Source organism: Pyxicephalus adspersus, chromosome 1 (assembly GCF_032062135.1).
Source record: "Pyxicephalus adspersus chromosome 1, UCB_Pads_2.0, whole genome shotgun sequence".
Taxonomy (NCBI): domain Eukaryota; kingdom Metazoa; phylum Chordata; class Amphibia; order Anura; family Pyxicephalidae; genus Pyxicephalus; species Pyxicephalus adspersus.
Genome location: NC_092858.1, coordinates 95,686,833 through 95,708,244, shown reverse-complemented (window position 1 = coordinate 95,708,244; position 21,412 = coordinate 95,686,833). Strand labels below are relative to the sequence as shown.

Below are 21,412 nucleotides of genomic sequence, written 5' to 3'. Positions count from 1 at the left end.
TTAGATATACCCTGGATAAGTCGTGATCCATTATATTTCTAGCTCAGCCTACCTTTACAAGTCAAGCAATAAAGATTTAAACATCAAGCTATTTTTAAAAAGAATGTTTGATAAAATGTGGAAGTGTTGGACCCTTATCAGGCTTTAACTACTGTCTGTGCTCCCATTGAGGAGATTCAGCCCCTCTATTTATCCTGATGATAGAAAATTTCAAAATATTTTCATATTTTTACAGGGCAGAAATGAGGACACCTATTCTGTTGACAAATATCTAAAAAGGGCGACCTACCTTATTTTAGGAGAATTTTTCTCTTTTCTTTTTGGCTATAGATTACCTTCAGGTTAAATATTTATAATCTAACCATTTTAAACTATTTTATTATAAAGCTGGGACTGATCCTCTAGCAGACATACTCTGCCTCTTAGCACACAGGAAGTGAGAAGTAAATAGGATTCACATGTAACTTTCATCCAAACCAAAGGAGGAAAGGAGTCCACATTGAAATGGAATAAAATCCCTGCCATGTATATATACCCAACATGAAAAGATGTTTTTTCAACAAAGCTAAGCTTTAACTTTAAAGAAAGAGTTCTTTTTTCTTCTCTTTATAGCTTATACTATATTTATACTTTAACTATAGTTCCCCAAACATATAGTGAAAAAAGAATAAAATCAACCTGATTATTAAAATCAATGATAAGCCTCTTTTGGCAGAATCACAGAGAATCATCTGTAATTGTAGAAAGAGACAGGGCACAGTGTTTTGCTGCAGGTACAACAAAGATCAATTATTTACATCTACTGATCATATAACACGTACATGCTTTCTCTGCAAGGACATGAGCTCATCTTTTGCATCAAATATTTACAACTCAGTACGGAGAGGTAATTGTCTATCTGTGATGTTGCTGATTGGTTACAAAAGGTTTCGTTGTCATTCAAGTGTAACAGCTTAAAAGCAGTTTAGCAGCAGCTTTATCCTAAAAAAAGCAGGAACTAAGGAATGCATAGGCATGCAAGAACTTTAAAGCAGCAGTGCCATCTAGCAAAGTTCCAAACAAATACAGTGTTACATTGAAACAGGAGAATATGTTAATCAAGATGTAGTTTTGGATATGCTAGCAGAAAGCAGAATGTACTTGTGTTACATTGTTAGCTTTTAATCTATTTCCCATTACAAATATAATATAGTATTAGTATAATAGTATAACACAAATGTCTGATTTGGGGATTTGTAGATATCAGATGAAAACGCATATTTCCCTTGAATTTCCATGTAAATGGTGGAATACATGGGAGTTAAATGACAAATGGGCTGATAAGTAAACATCAGTAAAACAAAAATACATAGAGTTGTGAGCACTACTTGGTGTGAATATACCAATGCAGACAGTATTTTTTAAGTACAATGTAAAGGCTCTAATAATGCAGGTTAACAATTACTCAAATTCTGTAAATCATGGCTCTTCTTTTTGAATCAGACCCCCAAATTGTGGTTATACTACAGGGAATAGACCAAATTTGGGGAATGACTTCATGACTTACGGATTCCCTGTGCTATTGACTATTAAATAAAAGTCTATAATTCAGGGGAAGGAATGTGTCATCAGTTGTTAGGTGGGTACAAATTTAATCACCTGATTGATACTGTATCTACTTCTAGGGACATATCTATAACCAGAGCAGTAAAAAGATCAATTTCTTCCTTACACTGACCCTGCACTAACATGCTCGTTCATCCAATTGGTAACTGGTCACAGAGGCTGCCATAGACTGGTACTGCCAAAGATAGATAGTTTACAGCCCATGTTCCGTCATTAGGAAGAACGTCATAATGACACTAAGAAAGATTAAACAGCTCAGCACAATTATGTGGTCCATTTATGTGTGCACCCGGAAAACTAGGCAAATGGATCACTAATAAATGTAGATGACAAAGCTTGGATTAAAAACTCATATTATCTTCTTTGCATGGTCTAAAGCACATATTCTTTCAATTTATAAAGAGCATGAAATCCTAAACGTATTTGTTAACATAAAAAACATATATATTTTAAAAATCCCTAACCCTAAAGCCCTAGTAATGAACCCAAACAAGTTTGTTTAAAAATTGAATTATAACTACTTAGAGACACCTACTTTCCCATCTCCATAACATAAAAACAAATCATAATGTCTGAAGACACAGATTTGGAGGGTTCATTTCATATCTTGAGACAAGTGTGCACTGTGTACATGACAGCTCCAAATTTCTAATAATCGGATATTTTCTAAATGCAAAAGAATACCAATGTGAATTTTGCCACTAAATGGTGACTTCTGAAATTGGCCATTTGTATTGTAACCTTCTGTGCTTCTTTGTCAGCCTTTCACTTTGCATTTAGCCAACTAGTTGCAAAAAGTGGAGGGGAGGGTGAGGTTATGGCTTGCAGGGACTCTAATGATCCACCAGTGTGTAGAGCAAATACAGTAAGTTAATTATCTGATGAGCATCAAGGTGTAAAAATAATGTAGATCATTTTGCAGTGTAGGTTGTACTGTTGATACAGCATTTATTATTTAAGTCATTAGAACACATGTACAAAGTTACCTGTCACGGATGTACAATTCAAAACCATGCTGTTGGCTAATCCCAATTGTCCCTGACAACTGCTTTCGTGTGGTTGAATGAGGTTAAGGTGTTGTTCTTCCTCAAGAAGAGGAAAAGCAACTGTGCAGCTAAATATGACTTGTGGCCATCAAGAACTGTGGCAAGTTCTGCCAAAACTGCAGTTACTTGCAGATGCATGCTCAAAATGGTTCCCAATGCTCCCATGTAGTTGAATAGGAGTGGATGGGAACATGGATATGACTTCTGTAAAAGGCTGTGGTCAACTGCAAGTCTAAAATGGGCATTATTGTTCTAATTTTATCTGTGGTATGGTGAAACTTTGTTCCCAATATGACTTATCATGTAAAAGAAAGTACTTCTTTGCAGAAAAGGATGGGGGTTGTTGGCATAATAACACTATTTCCAGTTTGCAAAGATGTATAGCTCCATGACTTAGTCACCTAAGCTGGGAACATAAGTAATTGTCCTCGAGAGGTGTAAGAAGTAGGTGAGAGATTTAACCTATTAGCACCCACAGAGATTGACAAATTCATTCAATGAGTAGCAAGTAAAGACAGCTCCAGTTACTTCTTACATGCAAGTCATCTATCTGTCAAGGCTACTGTAAACCATACAACAACCTGACATCTATTAAATCTACGGAACTTCAATAAATCAGAGCAGTGCACAAGTCACATTGCATGCTAAATTCACATTCTTTGGGACTATTAAACTCTGAGAAGAAAAAGTATTTACAACAAGGTAACCACAAACCACAAGTACTATAATAATGTCCAAAATCTGCTGGAATATAAAGAGATGTAATTTGCTTTGGTTGTTTACAGGATATAACAAGCTGTTATGGGCTGAGAATATAAATAATCATACATTCTTTTAAGACAGAGGGTTGTAAACACTGCCAGCATGGAAAGGGTTAGGTATTTTTGGAAAACCATCATCACCACAAACTTTCAAGGCACAGAGCTATTTATAATGACAATTCCTAACACTGCTAAATATGATATCTTTTTGTGCTCTGAATAAAATGCTTAGGGTCCAGGAACTTGGTTCATTATTCATCTGTGGTTCCTAGTTAAATATTCACACGTCCAAAGATCTATCATCACATACTTTATTACATAGATGTATTCACATATCAGTTTCATTATTTCAAAGGAGTGTCTTCTGTTTGCCAACCGTTCCGCCACTAATAAGTAAAATTTTATGTTCAATTTAATCTATTTTTAAGAAATTGAAGTGCCAAATGACAATGCGCCAACATGACCAAAACTACTTATCTAAAAAGAGAAAAAATATATTCCCTTTTAATTTCAGAGTTGTACTTGTTGAAAAAAAATAATAAATGAAATATGTGGCACAGGAGTAGAATTTTTCATTTTAATAATGTGTTCCCATGTGGCATGCCATTTAAAGATTTGTGAATCAACTAGCTGGCAGCATCCACACAAATCTGAGAACCTCAAAACTAGGTTTCTCCTTTCCTTAAGCACATATGAGCTCTTCATTGGTAAGACTGGTCTTGGGTTCACAGATTTTTGTAAATGGGATCAATAGAATAGCACGATATATATGGCATGCATGCATACTAAATTCCATATGTGCACGCACCTAGCTGTAGAACACGCTGTCATTAAAGCTGAAGTTGAATCTGTTTTCCATTACTGTACATACAATTTTTTTAGTCTCAAAGACATCATTACTTGGCCTTTGTGCCTATCTAGCAATGCAGGCGAATCATGACTGGTGAGAATGGCTAGCAATGTCCTGTACATGGTTTCCTGAAAATAGAAAGCTGGTAAAGCTAACGTATGATTAGAAGTACTGAAATCCAGCAATTGAGAGAGGTGGGCCACGGACGGTAAGGTGTGGAGAAAAGACCTAGATTATGTTAGATGTCCTATATCTAAGAAATAAGGGGGGTCTCTGTTTGACTTGTAGTAGCCCTTCAATGTGCACTACATATTTGTTACAGGTTAGTAGCCTGTACAGCTGTACAAAACAGAAGATAAGCCTGAAGTTAAGATTTAAATCTCCTGGTATCTGCTTCTTACATAACTTTTTGTAGCTACTGGTGATGAGTTAATGGGAATATCATAGTCACTTGAGTGATAGCAATGTGGTGCCGAGAAGCAGTCTTAGGGATTTTGTGTGTTTAAACAAGGGAGAATTTTACAGGTAAATAACATGCCCACAATATGTTAAATGAACATGTAATCTAATTTGTTTTTACCAATAAAAAGGATTTACTTTACTTAATTTTCATTGGATCTATTTATAAAGTATTTATAAAGTAGTGAATCTGACACTCAACGAAACATTCCCTAGTGGATAGCCAATTACTGCCGTTAAAACACATGGAGTTAAAAGACTCTTTTTATTCTGTTTCAGTAAATGTCCAATTCAGTTTTATAAATAGACCTCAAAGTGTTGTTAAGATAACAAATACAAAATTCAAATTAAGCATCCATACATCAGTGACTTCTGCTCAAGGGTTAAGTACCAGAGTAAAACAATGCCACACATGCATTTAGTGATTGACATACACCACATTTGATCTTTGGAGCGTGAAATGACTGTTGTTGGGCTGGAAGGCATTGGGAGCACCATGTGGTGTGAATGTTGTATGAGTTTGCAGCTGTGGTCCAGAAAGAAATGTTCTGTGTGCAAGAGTTTGGGCTTTACTATTTATAGAGGTTTGAGTAAAATCAAACCAGTGTGAAATACTAAAGCAAAAATGTATTATACTTCCTTACTTGGCCTATGATCTAAAAAATCTCTAAATATTAGAGTACCCTTGCAGCTGTGGTCCATGTGAAGTGTGGCATGGTGTCAAAGTGACTGTGAACATGGTCAATAGTGGGTGTTCCTAAAGGGCATGGTCTCATGTGTTTGTCTACTCCTGGAACAAGTCTTGCATTAATGCTGCTCTCAGTTTGTTCCGAATACTGAACCAGGCTCCCCCTATACCCCCTCTTTCCTCTCTTTTGATTTGCTGTACTTTTCCTTGATTGCCCATCTCTTTATATATTTAAACTGATGTTCTCTATTTGCTGTTGTTTAGCCAGATTTAGGTCTTTTATATTCTCTTTACAATTACAAAATGTAATAAAACGTATTTAAAAAACGGATATGGTTTATTTTGACATGCCTTTTCATCTCTTCTATAGCCTCCTTTTTGGTTCTCGGCCTTTAGTCACATGACATTTCTAAGCCAAAAAGGAAGTTGGTGCTGGAAGACTTGTTCCTGCAAAACTTGTGATGGCAAGTCTCAGTGGGGAGCAATGAGCTGTATAATGGCCTGCATGTGTTATTGACCATAGGTCTTGCTCTGATTGATGTCTGAATGGTCAATTGTTTCAGTGCTACCAGCCCAACATACTTTAAAAGTACTGACCCAGGAGAAAAATGCCCCCCAGCTTCTCAAACCATTTCCTGGCCATCCATACTTGGGATTATGATCAAAAAGCTATGACCACCAAAAGTGGGATTTGAGGAATTATATCTAAACCAATATTTTTTTAAATCAAGATTGGATCTTACAAAGTTGTGCACATATTATTACATATAATACCTGTGCCCCATTTTATTTTTTAGTTAAAATTTCTTCAATTTTGTATGCAGCAGACAGCAATGTATTTTGCTAATCAAAAAAGAAAAACATAACCAATGCAAGTCTAGAATGGAGTGGTCCTTTTCAATGATCTACTACTCCCATCACAATATTTAGTATCATTAGAAAAAAGAAAGTTAACACAGAAGTATTCCATAAACGTAATTAGAAATGTGCATTCAGCAATATTAATGAATAATGGAATATGTTAAATTGGCCAACATAATGCCTAAATTTACAATATTTCTAAAATATCTGATAATAAAGTCTTTCTCCAAATGTGTATTTTCAGGAAGTACAGAGATGAGCCTAGGCTGTGGCAAAGGTTGTGAAGCTTGTTCAGAGGTGAATGGATGTATTAAGTGCTTACCAAGGCTTTTTATACTTTTGGAAAGAAATGATATTCGGCAGATTGGAGTCTGCTTGCAGTCCTGCCCTCCGGGATATTATGGCGATCGTAGTCGGGAGATAAACAAGTGCACAAGTAAGTCAACCAACCTGGTATACGCATGCTACAAACATATTAAATGATTAGAACTCTTGACATGATAGTTTCTTATTAATATATGCTTATCCTTCTACATGATGGGACAAAGACTTCTTCCAGTAATAGCATGCTATAGAGAAAAAATACACCTCGCTTACACACTATCAATATGTCTATCATTTCAGGTAAAAACAGGCAAAATAATACGTAACATAAAAAGACATGTGTTTATGCATTTACAAACACGACAAAGAAAAATGTCTCTTTGGTGTATAGCATTCATATTTTATTATACATTTCTTTTGGTCTGTTACCTATACCATTAAAAGCATGTTGTTACATCTCTTATATCTGTTTGATAATTACGTAAAAATGTGTTTCTTGTGCCAGAACTACAATACACTTCCAAATTATTGTGCCTCTGCTACACTAAAAACTTAAGCAGTCATATCAGCCTTTGCAAAGCATCCTCTGTAAACTGGAGAACCCTCCTATTTTTTGGAAGGGAAGAAATAAGGAGGCATTCTATATTAAAAATCTGTTACAAGCAACCTAAAATGACAATGCTGTTTCTCCAGATATACCGTACCGGTATTCTCCCCAGAAATTTTTTTCAGGTGGGGGGTAAGAAACTGTAGGCGGGTGGCATCTCTGTATTGTGATGCAACTTTTCAGTAACACTTTTCAGTGGTTACTGAAAAGTGCCGGGTGGGGTGCCTGGCTAAAAGGGGCTGGGGAGAACACTGCTGTACAGTGAGTACAGTGAGTTGTCACCTTACTACAGGAAGTGTATGGTCATCAGGTTAAAATGAAAAAAAGAATGATGCAGCCTTACACTAAGAACAAATTTGCTACAATGTAAGATAATTTTTTCCAAAGTTTTTGCATAGTTCACATGATACCATAATAAAATGGATTAATGTTTGTTTTTTTATTTCCTAGAATGTAAAGTGACAAACTGTGAGAACTGTTTCAGCAGGAATTTTTGCACAAAGTGTAATGATGGCTTCTACTTACATAAAGGAGTTTGTTACTCCACTTGTCCAGAGGGATTTATTGCAGCAAATGGTACCATGGAATGCAGCTCCGGTAAGTGTACACATTTATAAAACTTGTAAAATGTCAATTTCTAAATCTCTAGATAACTAAATCTTATCATTTTAGGATTTCAGTTATATAAGACAGGACTGGTTTAAAGCTAATTTGGGAAGAGTCAGATTTGTATTGCGCTTTGTCTTCCTTAATGGGTGGTTCTTGGAGAGAATATACCAAGAAGAGTCATAGACAGTGTAAAAACATTGACATTTTACTTACCCTATTTATGTCTAAAGTAAGAATTTGTTCTTTTAGAAAAAGACAATTTATTTGCTATGGGGTTTAAGGACAGTAAATTCCCAGTAAATATTTTTGGATTGCTAGATATTTAAGTAAGGTGTCATGACACAAATGCAGAACGAACCCATAACTAAATTTCTTAAAATCCATGGAGATGGTTGAGCAGCTTGTCGTTTGTTGAATAGAGATATTTAGAGATGAACCACACTTATGTGTGCTGGTGCATTATAACCTCCTGAATATAAATGGGGCTAGCCACCGAGGTTACCTGGGGATGGGGTAGCACTTGCAGGCAGTGCCAGCTAAGATTATTGAGTGTGCTATAATGCAGAGGTAGGCATCGCTGCGCTTTGGTCCCTTTATACATGATCAATGACATCATGAAAAGTTTTACTTGTGTGCATACAAACCAGTGTTTAATATGGCAGTTTAAAATCCTTTTCACCCAAAGTCATTATTCTGTTTGTGACAGTAATGAAGGTGGGAGCTAGAGATGGAAAGAGGTAGATTTATAACCTGCTTTGGTGGATAATTTTACTGCTGATGCCGATATTGTATAGGATGAAATCATTGTAATTTGCATGTGCTCCTATTCATGGGATTACACTCTGTCTGCTTTTTGCTGGGATTGATCTTTATCAATTGTCCTGGGATCATTGTTGGAATATAAATGGGGTGAAATAGGTGCTTGCCAAGGGCACAGAGCTTCTGGGAGGCTGAATGCAACTAATGAGTTCTGTATGTTACTATATTAAGTACTAGCCCACTGTACCAGTATCCAGTGTATAAACCAAGGGTGCTCCAAGAGCAGATTAGTACCTCGTCTCCAGTGATTAAACAAAAATGATAAAACTTATACCACCCCTTAGGTAAGTGGAAAGTAATAAGGTGTTGCCAGATATAGACTGGGATCACGAAAAACAAAGGGGTTTTCAGTGGCAGTTTGTAAAGAAGAGAATTTTATTATACAAAATTATTTGAACAATTATGCATACATGCTTACAGGTATTATTGCATATGATACAGTAGATCATATTATCAAATGCCGAGTATCCCAAGGGTGCCATAAGTAAACTTGTCACAAGAGCAACAGGGGCTACTATTTCTGTTTTCTTTTGTAATCACTAATTAGGCCCATGACTTTCATGCATACCCACTGACTTCAATGTATGTGTCACTGACCTGAAGCACATATTTATATTTCTGCATATTTATTACAAAAGTGTTACTCAATATATTATATATTATAATATATTACTTAATATTGAACCAAGTAGGTTTGCACTACAGTCAGGCAACTGGCATTTTTAGGAGAGAAATGGCCATACAGAATTGATTAAACAAAATTAAATAAATTAAGATATTTAGGTGCCTGAGCATTGCCCCTCTCTGCACCATATGCACACATGCACAGATTACAGACATGTGCATGAATGTGTAGGCAATTTCATTCTTCTAGAGCTTAGATGAGTCTCACTTGTGTCTATGTTCAATAAAAGCAATAAATTCCTTATCCCAAAAATGTTTCTCTGATTTCTCACTGTGTAAGCAGTCTCATGGCACATAGTAAATGCAGGAGACAAAAAATCAAAAATAACGTTCAAATTAATAACTAATTTTTTAGTACCTGAACAAAGGAGTATCTTTCCCAAACAGAACAGAGAATATGAGTCCATGATGAACAGTGTGACTTTGCTCTGTAGCATTCTGTAGAAACATACCATTTCAGCTCAGTCTAAGATAACAGAGATCAAAGGTCATTATTCCTGCATTAACCCTGTAATTGCAGAGTCTGTATATTGGTTTTATGTACTTTTTTGAATTCATGGTTGTGAATACTTTGTCTTGGAGGCTTACAGGTGTTTGAGTATTTTCCTGGATTAGAAACTAAAAATAAAGGTTGTACTTAAAATAATAAACTGGTAAATTGCCCCAAGGGCCCCACATCAGAGAAAGAAGGCTCAGAGATCTTAATGGTAGTGATATATTATGCAGAGTTTCACAGCATGCTGTGCCTTTGAGAAACATAACTGCAATGGAAGAGTGTACAGTTACTTTCTGTATTGTTTTGTTATGTATTACTTTAGTAGTCCTTTTTGGTTCTCAGTGGGTGCTTTTATCAATGAACAAATCAGTTACAGTAAATGTTTTATAAGAATTGTTGATGTAGGTTTTGCATGTCAGGAATTAGTCCATGCAGACATGTGACTTTACTGATTTCCTTTCCTTAGACTCGAAAATGTATGTTGTTGTGCTGAATCCAATACAAATTAAAATGCCAGTTTACAATTTCTGACTGTTGTCTTTCAGAACAATGTGAAATGAGTGAGTGGGGAACTTGGAGTCCATGTTCTCGTCCAGCAAAACAGTGCTGGAAAAAGAAGGGAACTCAAGTGAGAAGTCGAAAAGTTCTAAAAGCACCACTAGGAGAAGCATCCCTTTGCCCTGCCACTAAAGAAAGGAGGAAATGCACAATGCTTCAAACCCCCTGTCCAAAAGGTTGGTAGTTGATTTTATTAAAAAACCAAAGGCTGCGCATGGCTGCACACTTTCTCCATTACATGTTTTCTATGTTTTTTTCGTAATATTTTTCTAGATGACACATGGTACAGGTGTAGTATTAGGGTTGTATTTGCAAAGTTATTAAGGTTACTGCAATATCCACAATCACCACTTGCAAAATCTACATAATACATGGTGATTAAATACACAAAACAATAAATCTACAGGATTTGTGGAAATCTTGTTACTGGTCTTTTTATTTCCATTTCCTATTACAAATCAAAGGCAAGGCATCAAGCACAACATTAACTGTAAAGGAAGGTCACATTTATCTTAAACAGTTAGAAAGGTCACATTTAAAATGTCTGAGGGACCTAGATTTTCCTATGGCGTCAACAGGTAGCATGTTTAAATAACAAAACACTGTCTATGAACCTGGTTTCCTCACTTTGGAGAGATTACCGGTAATTTACGGTTTTATCTACAAGATTGAAATTTAAGGTAAATCTACCCAATAGGACTTGGAATAGGATGGCAAAATAAAACCTGTTCATTGATGTTTAGAGCTGATGACTGAATAGGCAGGCCAAAAGGCACCCAAGTGATCCTGATCTATCATTCTATCACATTATTTTCCTGACTCACCTGGAATAAGTGTGTAGAGTGGGTACTCTTACTTTATCCTGATGTTCCTGATTTGCATACTTGTTCTGAATCAGTAACTCAGAATTCCTAGTATTATTTTTTAGGAAGATAAGCAATATAGCTAACATATTTGTCAATTTAGGTTTCTTTAGGTGTAAGTAAGGTGCATAATGCACTATTTTCTTGTAAAAATTGGGGCATGGTTAGCAAACAGGGGTGCTTGATAAGGGTATATCTTGTCTTGTAAAATTATCTCATATTGCTTGGTCAATAAATGGTCATGCAGAGCAGTCACTGAATGTGTATTGTTTATTGCAAAATAAAAAAGTTTGCTACATATAATTCAACTTCCACTAGTGTAACTCCTAAAACGTGATTTGTAACCTCTTTTTTTCTCTGATTTCTATATCTTCAGTCTCATTCATACTTCCAACACAGGTCTGAATCTGTTTGGTGGCTCAGACAAACATCATAGTTCTAACATCAGGAGGCTTTCTGTATAGTGCTTTGTGGCTCTGTGTAGAGGTAATAATGAGGCTGCAGTAGGTGTGTTTTGGAATAGTTCATCTGTATCATAAACCAGGGTTCTCAGATCCCCAGATTGCCAAGGAAAGCAACTGGGGTCCACTGCAGCAGCACCTTATGAACTATGTACTGAGTGGGTAGGATGAACTTTTATGTTATTTTTTATTTGGGAAATGTGTTTGTAGTTTAGTAAATGTTCTTGGAACAAATGTCAAAGCGCTTTTATTGAAATCTCAGATGCCGTCTGTTCAGTTAGAAATGTTAGTAGGCATGAAATAGATAATTATTCACATTTATTCCTTTTACAATCTGACCTTTGTTTACCAGTAAGAATGTAAAGTCTTTCCAGTGGAAAAAAGTATTACTGTAACTCAGATTAGAAATAAAAAGAAAAGGCTTTCATATTCCTATTCACCCTTGATATGTTTGGATTATTTAAAATTATAGCCACTGAAACTTGGTAATCCTCCAGAAAGCAAAACTGGCAGAGAATTTTATATTCTGATTGGCTGTTAGATTTGTTGTATCAAACTTAATCGAAATATGTGACCGCAATGAAAGTTTCACCGCTTAAGATGTGTCAGACTCCTATTGAATTCTGTAAGGGCCAAAGTTGATGATAAAAGTGTGGTGCTTGCAGCTGTCTGCCCTCTACTTTGCAGGATCAAGTGAATTCAGACTGTGCCACAGGCGTCTTAGTGGCTTAGCTTACAAAAGTGGACTTCTGTTTACGATACCTTTCTGCTCCAGGAATTTCTCTGGAGTGAACTTCTAGACTCTGGTTTAGTCTGATAACGTATCATTTGTTAAAAGGGCATTAATTAAAAGGGGCCAGCTTACATTCTTCCTGTACAAACTTGGCTGGACCCCCGGATGCTATCTCCAAAACAAAACCTCAAGTTTTAGAGCTGCAAAACATCAACAGAGGGAGAAAAACTGCAGAAACAAATCTATCTATGATATGCCTGCTCCTTCTCAACACCCACGGTCTGTTAAGAATCTTGTACAGCTAAGTCTCAAGCATCAATATAACCATAGAAATACTTCTAATGAATTACTGAGCCGGTTTAAATGCATTTTTAAAGGAAAGCTCTAGTCAGCAAAAAGTAGTGCAGATAGCCTAAATATGAGATTTGATCATACTTATTCCCAGTTCCCTTAATCAGGATACCTAAAGCTAGAAGTTATTTCACCTTTATCTTTAGTGATCACTGTTCAGTTCTATGGAGAAGGAGGCACCCTGCTGCATTCTCCGCCATTTAAAGTGGCATTGGCCATTAGGTGATCGGTTGTTTTCTGATTTGCCTGAGCAAGCCAATAGACAACATCACGAGACTGCTGTAGCCATAAGTTATTACAGATGCAAATGTGGCAACATTTTTTCTTCCAATCCAAAAAAATGATTGGTTCTTAAGTGAATCAAAGTTAGAATCAACTTCTCACCAAGTTGTTCACTTGATCAGTCATAGGCATATTGGACATGTTGGTAAAAATCTTTAAAATTTTTCCAAATAACTGTGTGCATTGTGGTTCTCTCCATGGTTCCTTTTCACAATAAGACACAGTCATGATGAAGATGGACAGTGAAAGAAACCACAGAATGTTGCTTGGAACCAAAAACACAACACACCAAAAATGTGTCAGATACAGGAAATTTAAAAAAAAAAAGGGAAAATCCTGCAGTACATGTGAATATTATTTTCTATGCCAGGAGACCTATCTTTTAAACATTTTTATTCTAGCCTCCCTACAGAAAACAAAAAGGATTGGTTTCTGTGGGGTAGCACAGATCTGACCACTATTTTTTGTAACTTGGACAATAGCAGTCCATGCTAGTGTGAAGGAAACAGTTCTCCTTTATTAAAGTATCCGAAGTTTCTATGTAACCAAGGTATTATATAAACTAGAAATTGCTGGGTTTGTTTTATGTAAGGTATAAAAAAGATTCTTCTTAACTGCATCTACCTACGTGGGACATAAATAATAGGACTGTTATGCAATTTGATCCCCATGGGGCCCCGAGCCACTGCCATTTAAGGAACTGAAGGGATACTTTTCCCGTAAGACTCTGGTATGGTACGCATATAATTTACCAAGCAGAATGCTCTGTATAAAAAGGAGAAAAGAAACTCATGGAATGGCTGTAACGGGGTTTACATTTCGAGTTACTGTAATTTAATGTGGTAAGGTCAGAGGTCACAAACACAATTCTATAAACCCAAAATGAAGTTAATTTATGACACATAAATCCAAAATGGCACAATTACCCAGTTTGAATACCTTACATTAAGATTATTACACATCTAACACCATGATATTGTATGCCATGCATTGCTTACTGCAAAATATAAAGATAGTGTCAGTCTATTTTCAACATTTTATGTTATTTATATTTTTTTAGATCACGTTTGGTTCATGTATATCCTTCTCACCTTATCCAATACTCTTCTCACTTTTTAAAACATTGCCTGAAAAAAATAGGTCTTTTGTCTTTATTTTATTTTAGTTAGGGGCACTTAGCCATCATCCTTTGACTAAACAGTCATTAAAGCCTGCCCAGTGATTTGTAAACCTGTCCTCTTGGATGGAAACACAGTTTTGCAAGCAGTATTTGTGGGAATCTAAACCTAAAATTGTGTCCCTATCTGACTATTTTCTTTTAGCTCATGGTAATGTGTATGCAGCTTAAGACTGGTCAGCCCACAGAGGGAAGGGGATGCCAAAAGAATGGTAGCGTAGGTGTAGGAAGTATAAATTTGAAATGACTGGCAAAGTGTGTTTTACAAACCAAGGGCTTGATTTATTAGAGCTCTCCAAGGCTGGAAAGAATGGGTGATCCAGCAAACCTGGAATGCAATTTCTAAAAGTAATTTGCTATTGGTTAGCTTATGTTTTCAATTCTGGACCAGATCCATTTCAGGTTTGCTGGATCACCCAGCTTCACTGATGAAAGTGTATCTTCGAAGGGCTTGGAGAGCTTTAATAAATAGAATGCAACAAGAAACCCCCATCTCTCATTCACAGCAACATTACATGCACATGTACTCATTCCCCCATTTCCCCCAGACCAATACATATATTACACCTTTGCATTCAGACAACTTACATTAGCCAGTCCTTAATAGGTCCCCGTCACCAGACTGTTAAAAATGTGCATTTAACTCATTTTATGCAGGGTATTTACCCATACAGCTTTCCCTGTGTATACATCCAAAAGCCCTAGGACTGCAACTGAGTGGTGCCATGTTGAATATGATGTTAACAGCCCTAGCACACTCAGAGATGTCATTTAAGTGACACTTGGTAGCATTTCTCTTCACTCTTCCCTCAATAACTACACAAGATTATGTATTATTATGAAGGCAAAAGTGGAAGAACTGGACAAGAACAGGGTTTTTATATAAACTCCCAGAAAAGTAAGGTCTATTTGCATTTTTTTAGGTTGGTGGCAAGCCTTTTTTATAAAGTATATTTTAAGCATATTTTAATTACACCCTTGTATTTTTACATACACATTTTCTAATGCAATACATCTTTTCTTTTTTCAGCAGATGCAGGAAAACCCAAGAGGGAAAACCAAGGAAAAGAAAAAAAGAACAAAAATCGTAACAAAGAAGAAAATGGGAACAAAAAAAGGAAAAACCAACAACGAGGGACTTCCATACCTATCACTCCTTCTCTCCCAGCAAAGTAGCTCTAGGAACAACCACAACAAGAAATGAATGCTGCTATGTATGTAAGATGCTTGCTCGAACTGGAGCACTGCTACAACTTAAGCACCTACACAATTGGCGAATGCAAAACTCCTAGATATAAAGTGAGCTATAATGAGTTTATACTGCCATCAAGTTGAGACAATTTCACCTAGTACGTTCAAAACAGTGAAGCCATGGTGAATGAAGGAGATAACAAGAAAGAAAAAGCAGTGAGGGGCTTGCATTCCCATAAATCCTTCTATTTCAGCAAAGTAGCTGCAACAAGAGATTAATGCTGCTATGTATGTAAGATGCTTTTTCGAACTGGAGCACTGCTACAACTTAAGCACCTACACAATTGGTGAATGCAAAACTTTTATTGGTTTAAAATAAGTTAAGAATGCCTTCAAGTTGGGACTAATTTGCCTAAGACTGCTAATGTAGTGAAGCCATGGAAAACAAAGGTCAAGAACAAAAAAAAAAAGCATGGTATTGTAGTTATACCCAGCGTGGACACCTATGAGGTGATGCTGAGCATTTTTCAACTTCAGTAGAAGTTACAAAGGCTGGAAATGATTTTTTTTTGGGGGGGATGCGAAATGTGGGTTTTCTTGTCACATAGAGAACTCTCCATTGTCCCCCTCTTCCTCTAAGTCTGTGTTTTCAGATGTATGTATGACTTAGGAGAGTATATGTTCAGTTTTTGTGGAAACATGTTGGTGTCAACACCCTGAAACTACTTAAAAAAAACTATTTTAAAATGTAAGAAAAAGAAACTTCTAAAGGAGGGCAATAAAATGATGTATCACTGAGAAAAGGACAGTTATAATGAACTAAAGAAGGTTTATTTTCCAATGGATTTGTAAGTGTTTTATTGTTATAAAAAGAGGTAATTAAATGATAAAAATGATAATTATCTATGAGTGGCAAAAAATCTAAATGGCTACATTTTTTTTGATAATTTAAACTATGGACTTGTTGGCTGGACAACAATATGATCTTTAACATATGAAATAAGTAAATAGATTTTTAAAATGCTAGTTCAGTATTCACATCACAAAATTTCATAAAACAAAAGTTGACCTACAACCAAAATGAAAGTTTCTCTTGCACTGTTTTAGAGAGGTCACCTTCTCAAAGTAAAAGAAAAGAGAACTGCTTTCTGTTGTGCCTAGGCAAAGAAGATTTCAGTACCCTTCTGGAGAGATTCCTGGGGATTGCTTGTTCTGTACGCCACAGGAATGTTCCCAAAAAGACAGTGAGGTCCTACCCAGTGATGCAAAAGATGATGGTAAGGTAAGTATAGCCTATAATAGGCTATAGGACTATTTACCTATGGCAACTATTGACACTGCTCAGTCCTTCTTTCCTGTCTTTTTCATGGACTCTTGTACAATGTATAACCATCCAATTTACTCAAATACTGATGTCTCCCAAATTGCCAACAGCGCACTGTTCATATATTGTAAGGCAGAGAATATTCAGACTAGGATACCAAGGCGCACAGTATTTTAAAGTTCTAAATAAACATCAGACATGGTAGGTAGGGGAGAATGTAGACACCTTCTGGTACTATATTCCAAGATGCTCCACTACTAAACTGTAACCATATCTGGAAATACAAAATAAATTGTGCATATTCAGCTGGAGGTGTCTACCATTCTTATCAAAGCATTTTTTTATACCTTGTATAAAAATTCTTTAAGATGTCACTGGTGTTGGTATGTTATAAAACATCTTTATAATTACAGTTCATACATTATATCCAACAAATTGAAAGCATAGTATACTCGAATGTCCTTATCTAGTCAAAAATAAGAATATAAAACACAGCAATTATGCTTCATATGTATATAATGTGTTTCCTAACTGTGTCATCTCAAGAGGTGAAAAATTGATGGTACTCAGTATATTTGTAAAGGGAATCCAGCACTACTAAGAGAAACACATTCAATGCTTACACTTTAAATTTCTGCAAAGTATATTAGTGGTACACATCATTTATGAAATCATACCATAAGACATAGCCCTTGCCCAACACAAATTCTTCATCTTGTGTGGACCTGGTGTACTTATTTTTCTTCCTCCTTAGATCTCCTCCCTTGGCTTGATATCTCAAAAAGAAAAAGCAGTAGCACATTGATGCCCAGTGCTAAAATTGTTGCTATCAAGGCAACAATTTTAGTTTTAAATGTTTTTTCAGCAACCCAGAATGTGAATTTGAGTTTCTTATGTCATTATTCTTTGACATTGATTTTAACAAAGTCTGCAACAAAACAAAACTGAGAGATGTACTAAAAGCTGACTTAGTTTATCAAGGGTTGCTTTAGTAAACACTCTATTATTGTGCCATTGCTGTTCACTCCTGCTGCAGTAGTACTTATTGTAGGTCAATGCAGAGGACAATCAGTGGCAATGCACAAATCAAATGAATTTGGAAATGACAATGTTATAATATAAAACAAAAAAAATTGTCCCATGAAGCAATAACTTTATATGATGTAAAACCCTTTTTAAGAAATCCATTCCAGTTTTGCTGGATCACTCAGCTTCACTGATGAAAGTGTATCCTCTCCAGCTGTGGAGAGCTTTATTAAATCAGGCCCAGTGTTGGTCATTTAGGGTAAATGGTGCTCAATGATCTCAAATCCACTTCTTATTTGTCTGGGACATCAAGGGAACACAGGATAATGTTGTAGAGAATGGCATTGGTCTCTTCAGCCTTTAGGAATTACCTACTGCCAGGGCAAAAAAAGAGGATATTAACAGAAGGTCTCTTGAAAAAGGGAAGTGAGCACAGGTATACTCCAAGGTAAAAAATTACATATTAAAGTTGGGCATTAACTAGTATATTCTGATATAGTCTGGACCAAGTGGTAGGATAACTGCTGCTGTTTACAGTGGAAAGAGTGAAGAAACCTTTCAGTATTTCATTGAGGGGGGAACATTTACATTTTTTTGGCTTTCAATATTATGCAAACTAAAGATACTTCAACTTGTTTTTCCTAAACATGCAATAAAAAAAAGTCCAATTTTTATGATCATAAATCTAAAGTATGAATCATTGAACATGTTATGCAATATTGTGTTCAGTGATGTGCTCACACAAATCTTTTTCTATACATTACGCAATAATTTTTACTTGCAATTAAGTATTTTGATAACTTGTTTCCTGTTGCAGTTTGGATTACACAGCTCTGTACATACTCTATCTTTCTAGGAAAAAGAAACAGGCTTTCTATTATCTTACACAACACGTTTATTAGGAGCATGCAGTTTTAGTTTTTTTTTTTCAAAGCTGCTTTTTCACATGGATATGGATCTGTTGGTGTGATTGATACAGAACAACAGAAACAGATGTAAAAAGTGAAAATAAATGACCCTAATAATTCTATGAAAATGTTTGTATAATTCTATCACACATATCTATTTTAATATGCTCAGTACATCATTCTAAACCGGAAAGCAGCTACTAGATTAAGATACGTTTATGTGAACTCTTACGGACAAAGGCTTTGCAGTTCTTAGCAGCCAGATTTCTGATCCAAGGGGTCCTTGCCAGATAACAAAGAAGCCTTCCACCACCATTGGAAAAGAAACACATCTTTGCCAAGAACAATATTTAAAATACCCCTAAGCCTGCTAAGTGGAGAATTAAGAAGCAGGATTTCTACATTGGTGAGGTCAGCCGTCTCTCTCCTTATTTTACAATATTCCATGGAAATGCAGCAGAGCAGCAGTGCTGTTGCTCCCTCTCTGCTTTGACCCAAGGTTTACAGTGGATTAGAGAGGGATGATACCAAGACAAAATCAGGAACTTACACTAATGGCATTTAAACGTAAATTAATCGTCATATATTTTCTTGAGTTCAGCTTTATTCATGCAGTCACACAAAGCTAATAAATTTGATCAGGGTAAACACTATAAGCAAATGAAAGTCAGTGAAAAGACAAACCTTATACATGTCCCAGGTCAAAATTTCAAAAAGGATGAAGCAACAGCATGACAGTCAGGAAACTGGTATCTTCAGACTGCACACTAGAAGGCAGCTGTAATGAACTTAAACCTGTGCAACCAAACCTGTGCTTTGAATGCATCCCTATTGATTTTTTATTATAATCAATTGTCTTATTGAGCAGTTGAGAGCCTGGGGCAAAACTAACTTCAACAAGAAGTTGAAAATCTGCATGTAATTTCTGTTAGCTCAATTGCTTTCAACGTACAGATCATTTTGATTTACAGCTTACACTGGATTTCTACAAAGCCAACATAGCCCATGGTTCAGAGTGGCAAAATGGTATCAAGAGGTGGAATGCAGCAAACCACACATCATGCTGCTAATTTGCAGAAACATATATAGTGTATAACAAGTTTTTAGACTTCTGATCTGCCTGCACTATTGTGTATTTCACCATGGTGTATTGTGTCTGTACACCTAGAAGTGAACTTCAAAATAACACTTTGTTGGATAGGAATTTTAAAGGCAAATGTGGTCATATGAACATCAATTGAACATGGGTCATTTAGTCCAAAAAAAAAATGATTCTAGGTTTACTGATGAAACTACCTCTTTTATCCTTTATGTCTCCACCTCATAAAAATAGTATGCCGGGGTGACAACTAAAAATCAGTGTACTTTACAAATGAGAGTGACACCAGCAACCCCATGATCCAGTCTTTACTTGACCATGTCTTCGCCTGCCCATCTCCGAAACACCCTGCAACTTTTAATTGAGGAATCCCTGGTTTTATGAACTAGCTTCAATATATCCTTTAGCTCACAATGGGAATAAGGACTTCACTTTTGTTACCCTTGGCCATTATTGGTATCCCCAGTGGACTTTAACACTGTTGCAATCACTGGACTTGCATGAAAATAAGCTTGCATCCACTAAACAGAAATGTTAAAATGATATCAGTGTACACTGAACGATGTAGTCCCTCTAGATAAAAATAATGTCAAGGGTATTGACCCGAGATTAGCAGTCATAACAATGTGAATTTGGAGGCAAATCACTGCATTCAATGGAAACGTCTGAAGTCTGAAGTTGTCATCTCAATCCTGTCTTCGTTATATTTTACTTCTAAACCATGAGTATAATATGCAGCCAGTTAAGACACAACTCCTGATCAGTATGCATTTTATGAATTGATTAAAAAGTATTGAAGTACTAAAAGTGTGATCCTTTAATTTTTTCTATGGAAAATGGAAAAAAATCACCACCACACACTTGCTGCAGACAGATATTGCCTAAAATGGACAGAGTAGCTGTGACAGTAACAATGCTCCACAATCAGAACTAGGAAGGGGATTTCTCAATGTTTCTCATCTCCTTTTTTGCAATTATTGCTCATTAGCTAAGTTGAATTTCAATTTTAAAAGTAACCACCATATCTCCTAAAAGCCTAATCAAGTCTTGTTTGAAATATGTTGGTGCACGTAGGAAAGAAAAAGCATTTCATCCTATTCTGGCAATTCCAGACCTTTTATCCTAGTATCCTGAGATCTGCTATTAGGAGTAATTTTGTTATATAAACAATGACTGTTTAATATGTTTTACCAAGAAGAGGTTATTATTCTGCAGACAACTGACAAATGAACTACATTCCATTCAGTGGAATATGATAGCCTTTCTAATCCTGCATTCCTACATATAGCACAAAGGGCAATGGCAATGTATTATTAACATTTATCATGCATAAAGGGGTACAACAGTAATAGGTATTATGATTTAAAAGTATTAAGTAATTTTGCAAAACCTTCATATGAAAGATTTAAAGTGAGTGCAACTGCAAGTGGAAGGTGTATGCTGTAATCCAAATAACACATTTTTAGTGTAAACATAAAAACTTGGATTGGTACAGTTTAAATGTTGTATATTTATTTAAAAAGGGATTATTGTTTCCCCTGTAAACTAAAGACCTAGGATTAGTAAAGGACCATATTAATTTGTATTTGCTAGAAAATATCTTCATAAGTGGTAAGAGAATGTGGTTTAT

The 21,412-nt window shown here is 35.9% G+C and overlaps 1 protein-coding gene across 3 annotated transcripts in view; it reads left to right on the top strand.

The window, feature by feature from the left end:
* RSPO1 (R-spondin 1) overlaps nucleotides 1-17,257 on the top strand; it is a 64,137-nt gene extending 46,880 nt beyond the window's left edge. For 2 of the 3 annotated variants that reach the window (XM_072419645.1, XM_072419637.1), the window contains 4 exons: nucleotides 6,515-6,706; nucleotides 7,652-7,798; nucleotides 10,355-10,543; nucleotides 15,265-17,257. In XM_072419645.1, the coding sequence (XP_072275746.1) occupies nucleotides 6,515-6,706; nucleotides 7,652-7,798; nucleotides 10,355-10,543; nucleotides 15,265-15,410 (674 nt within the window). In that variant the 3' untranslated portion in view covers nucleotides 15,411-17,257. The remainder of the gene's footprint in view (nucleotides 1-6,514; nucleotides 6,707-7,651; nucleotides 7,799-10,354; nucleotides 10,544-15,264) is intronic. The other variant, XM_072419654.1, reaches the window with a different exon arrangement.
* The last annotated feature ends 4,155 nt before the right edge of the window (nucleotides 17,258-21,412 follow it).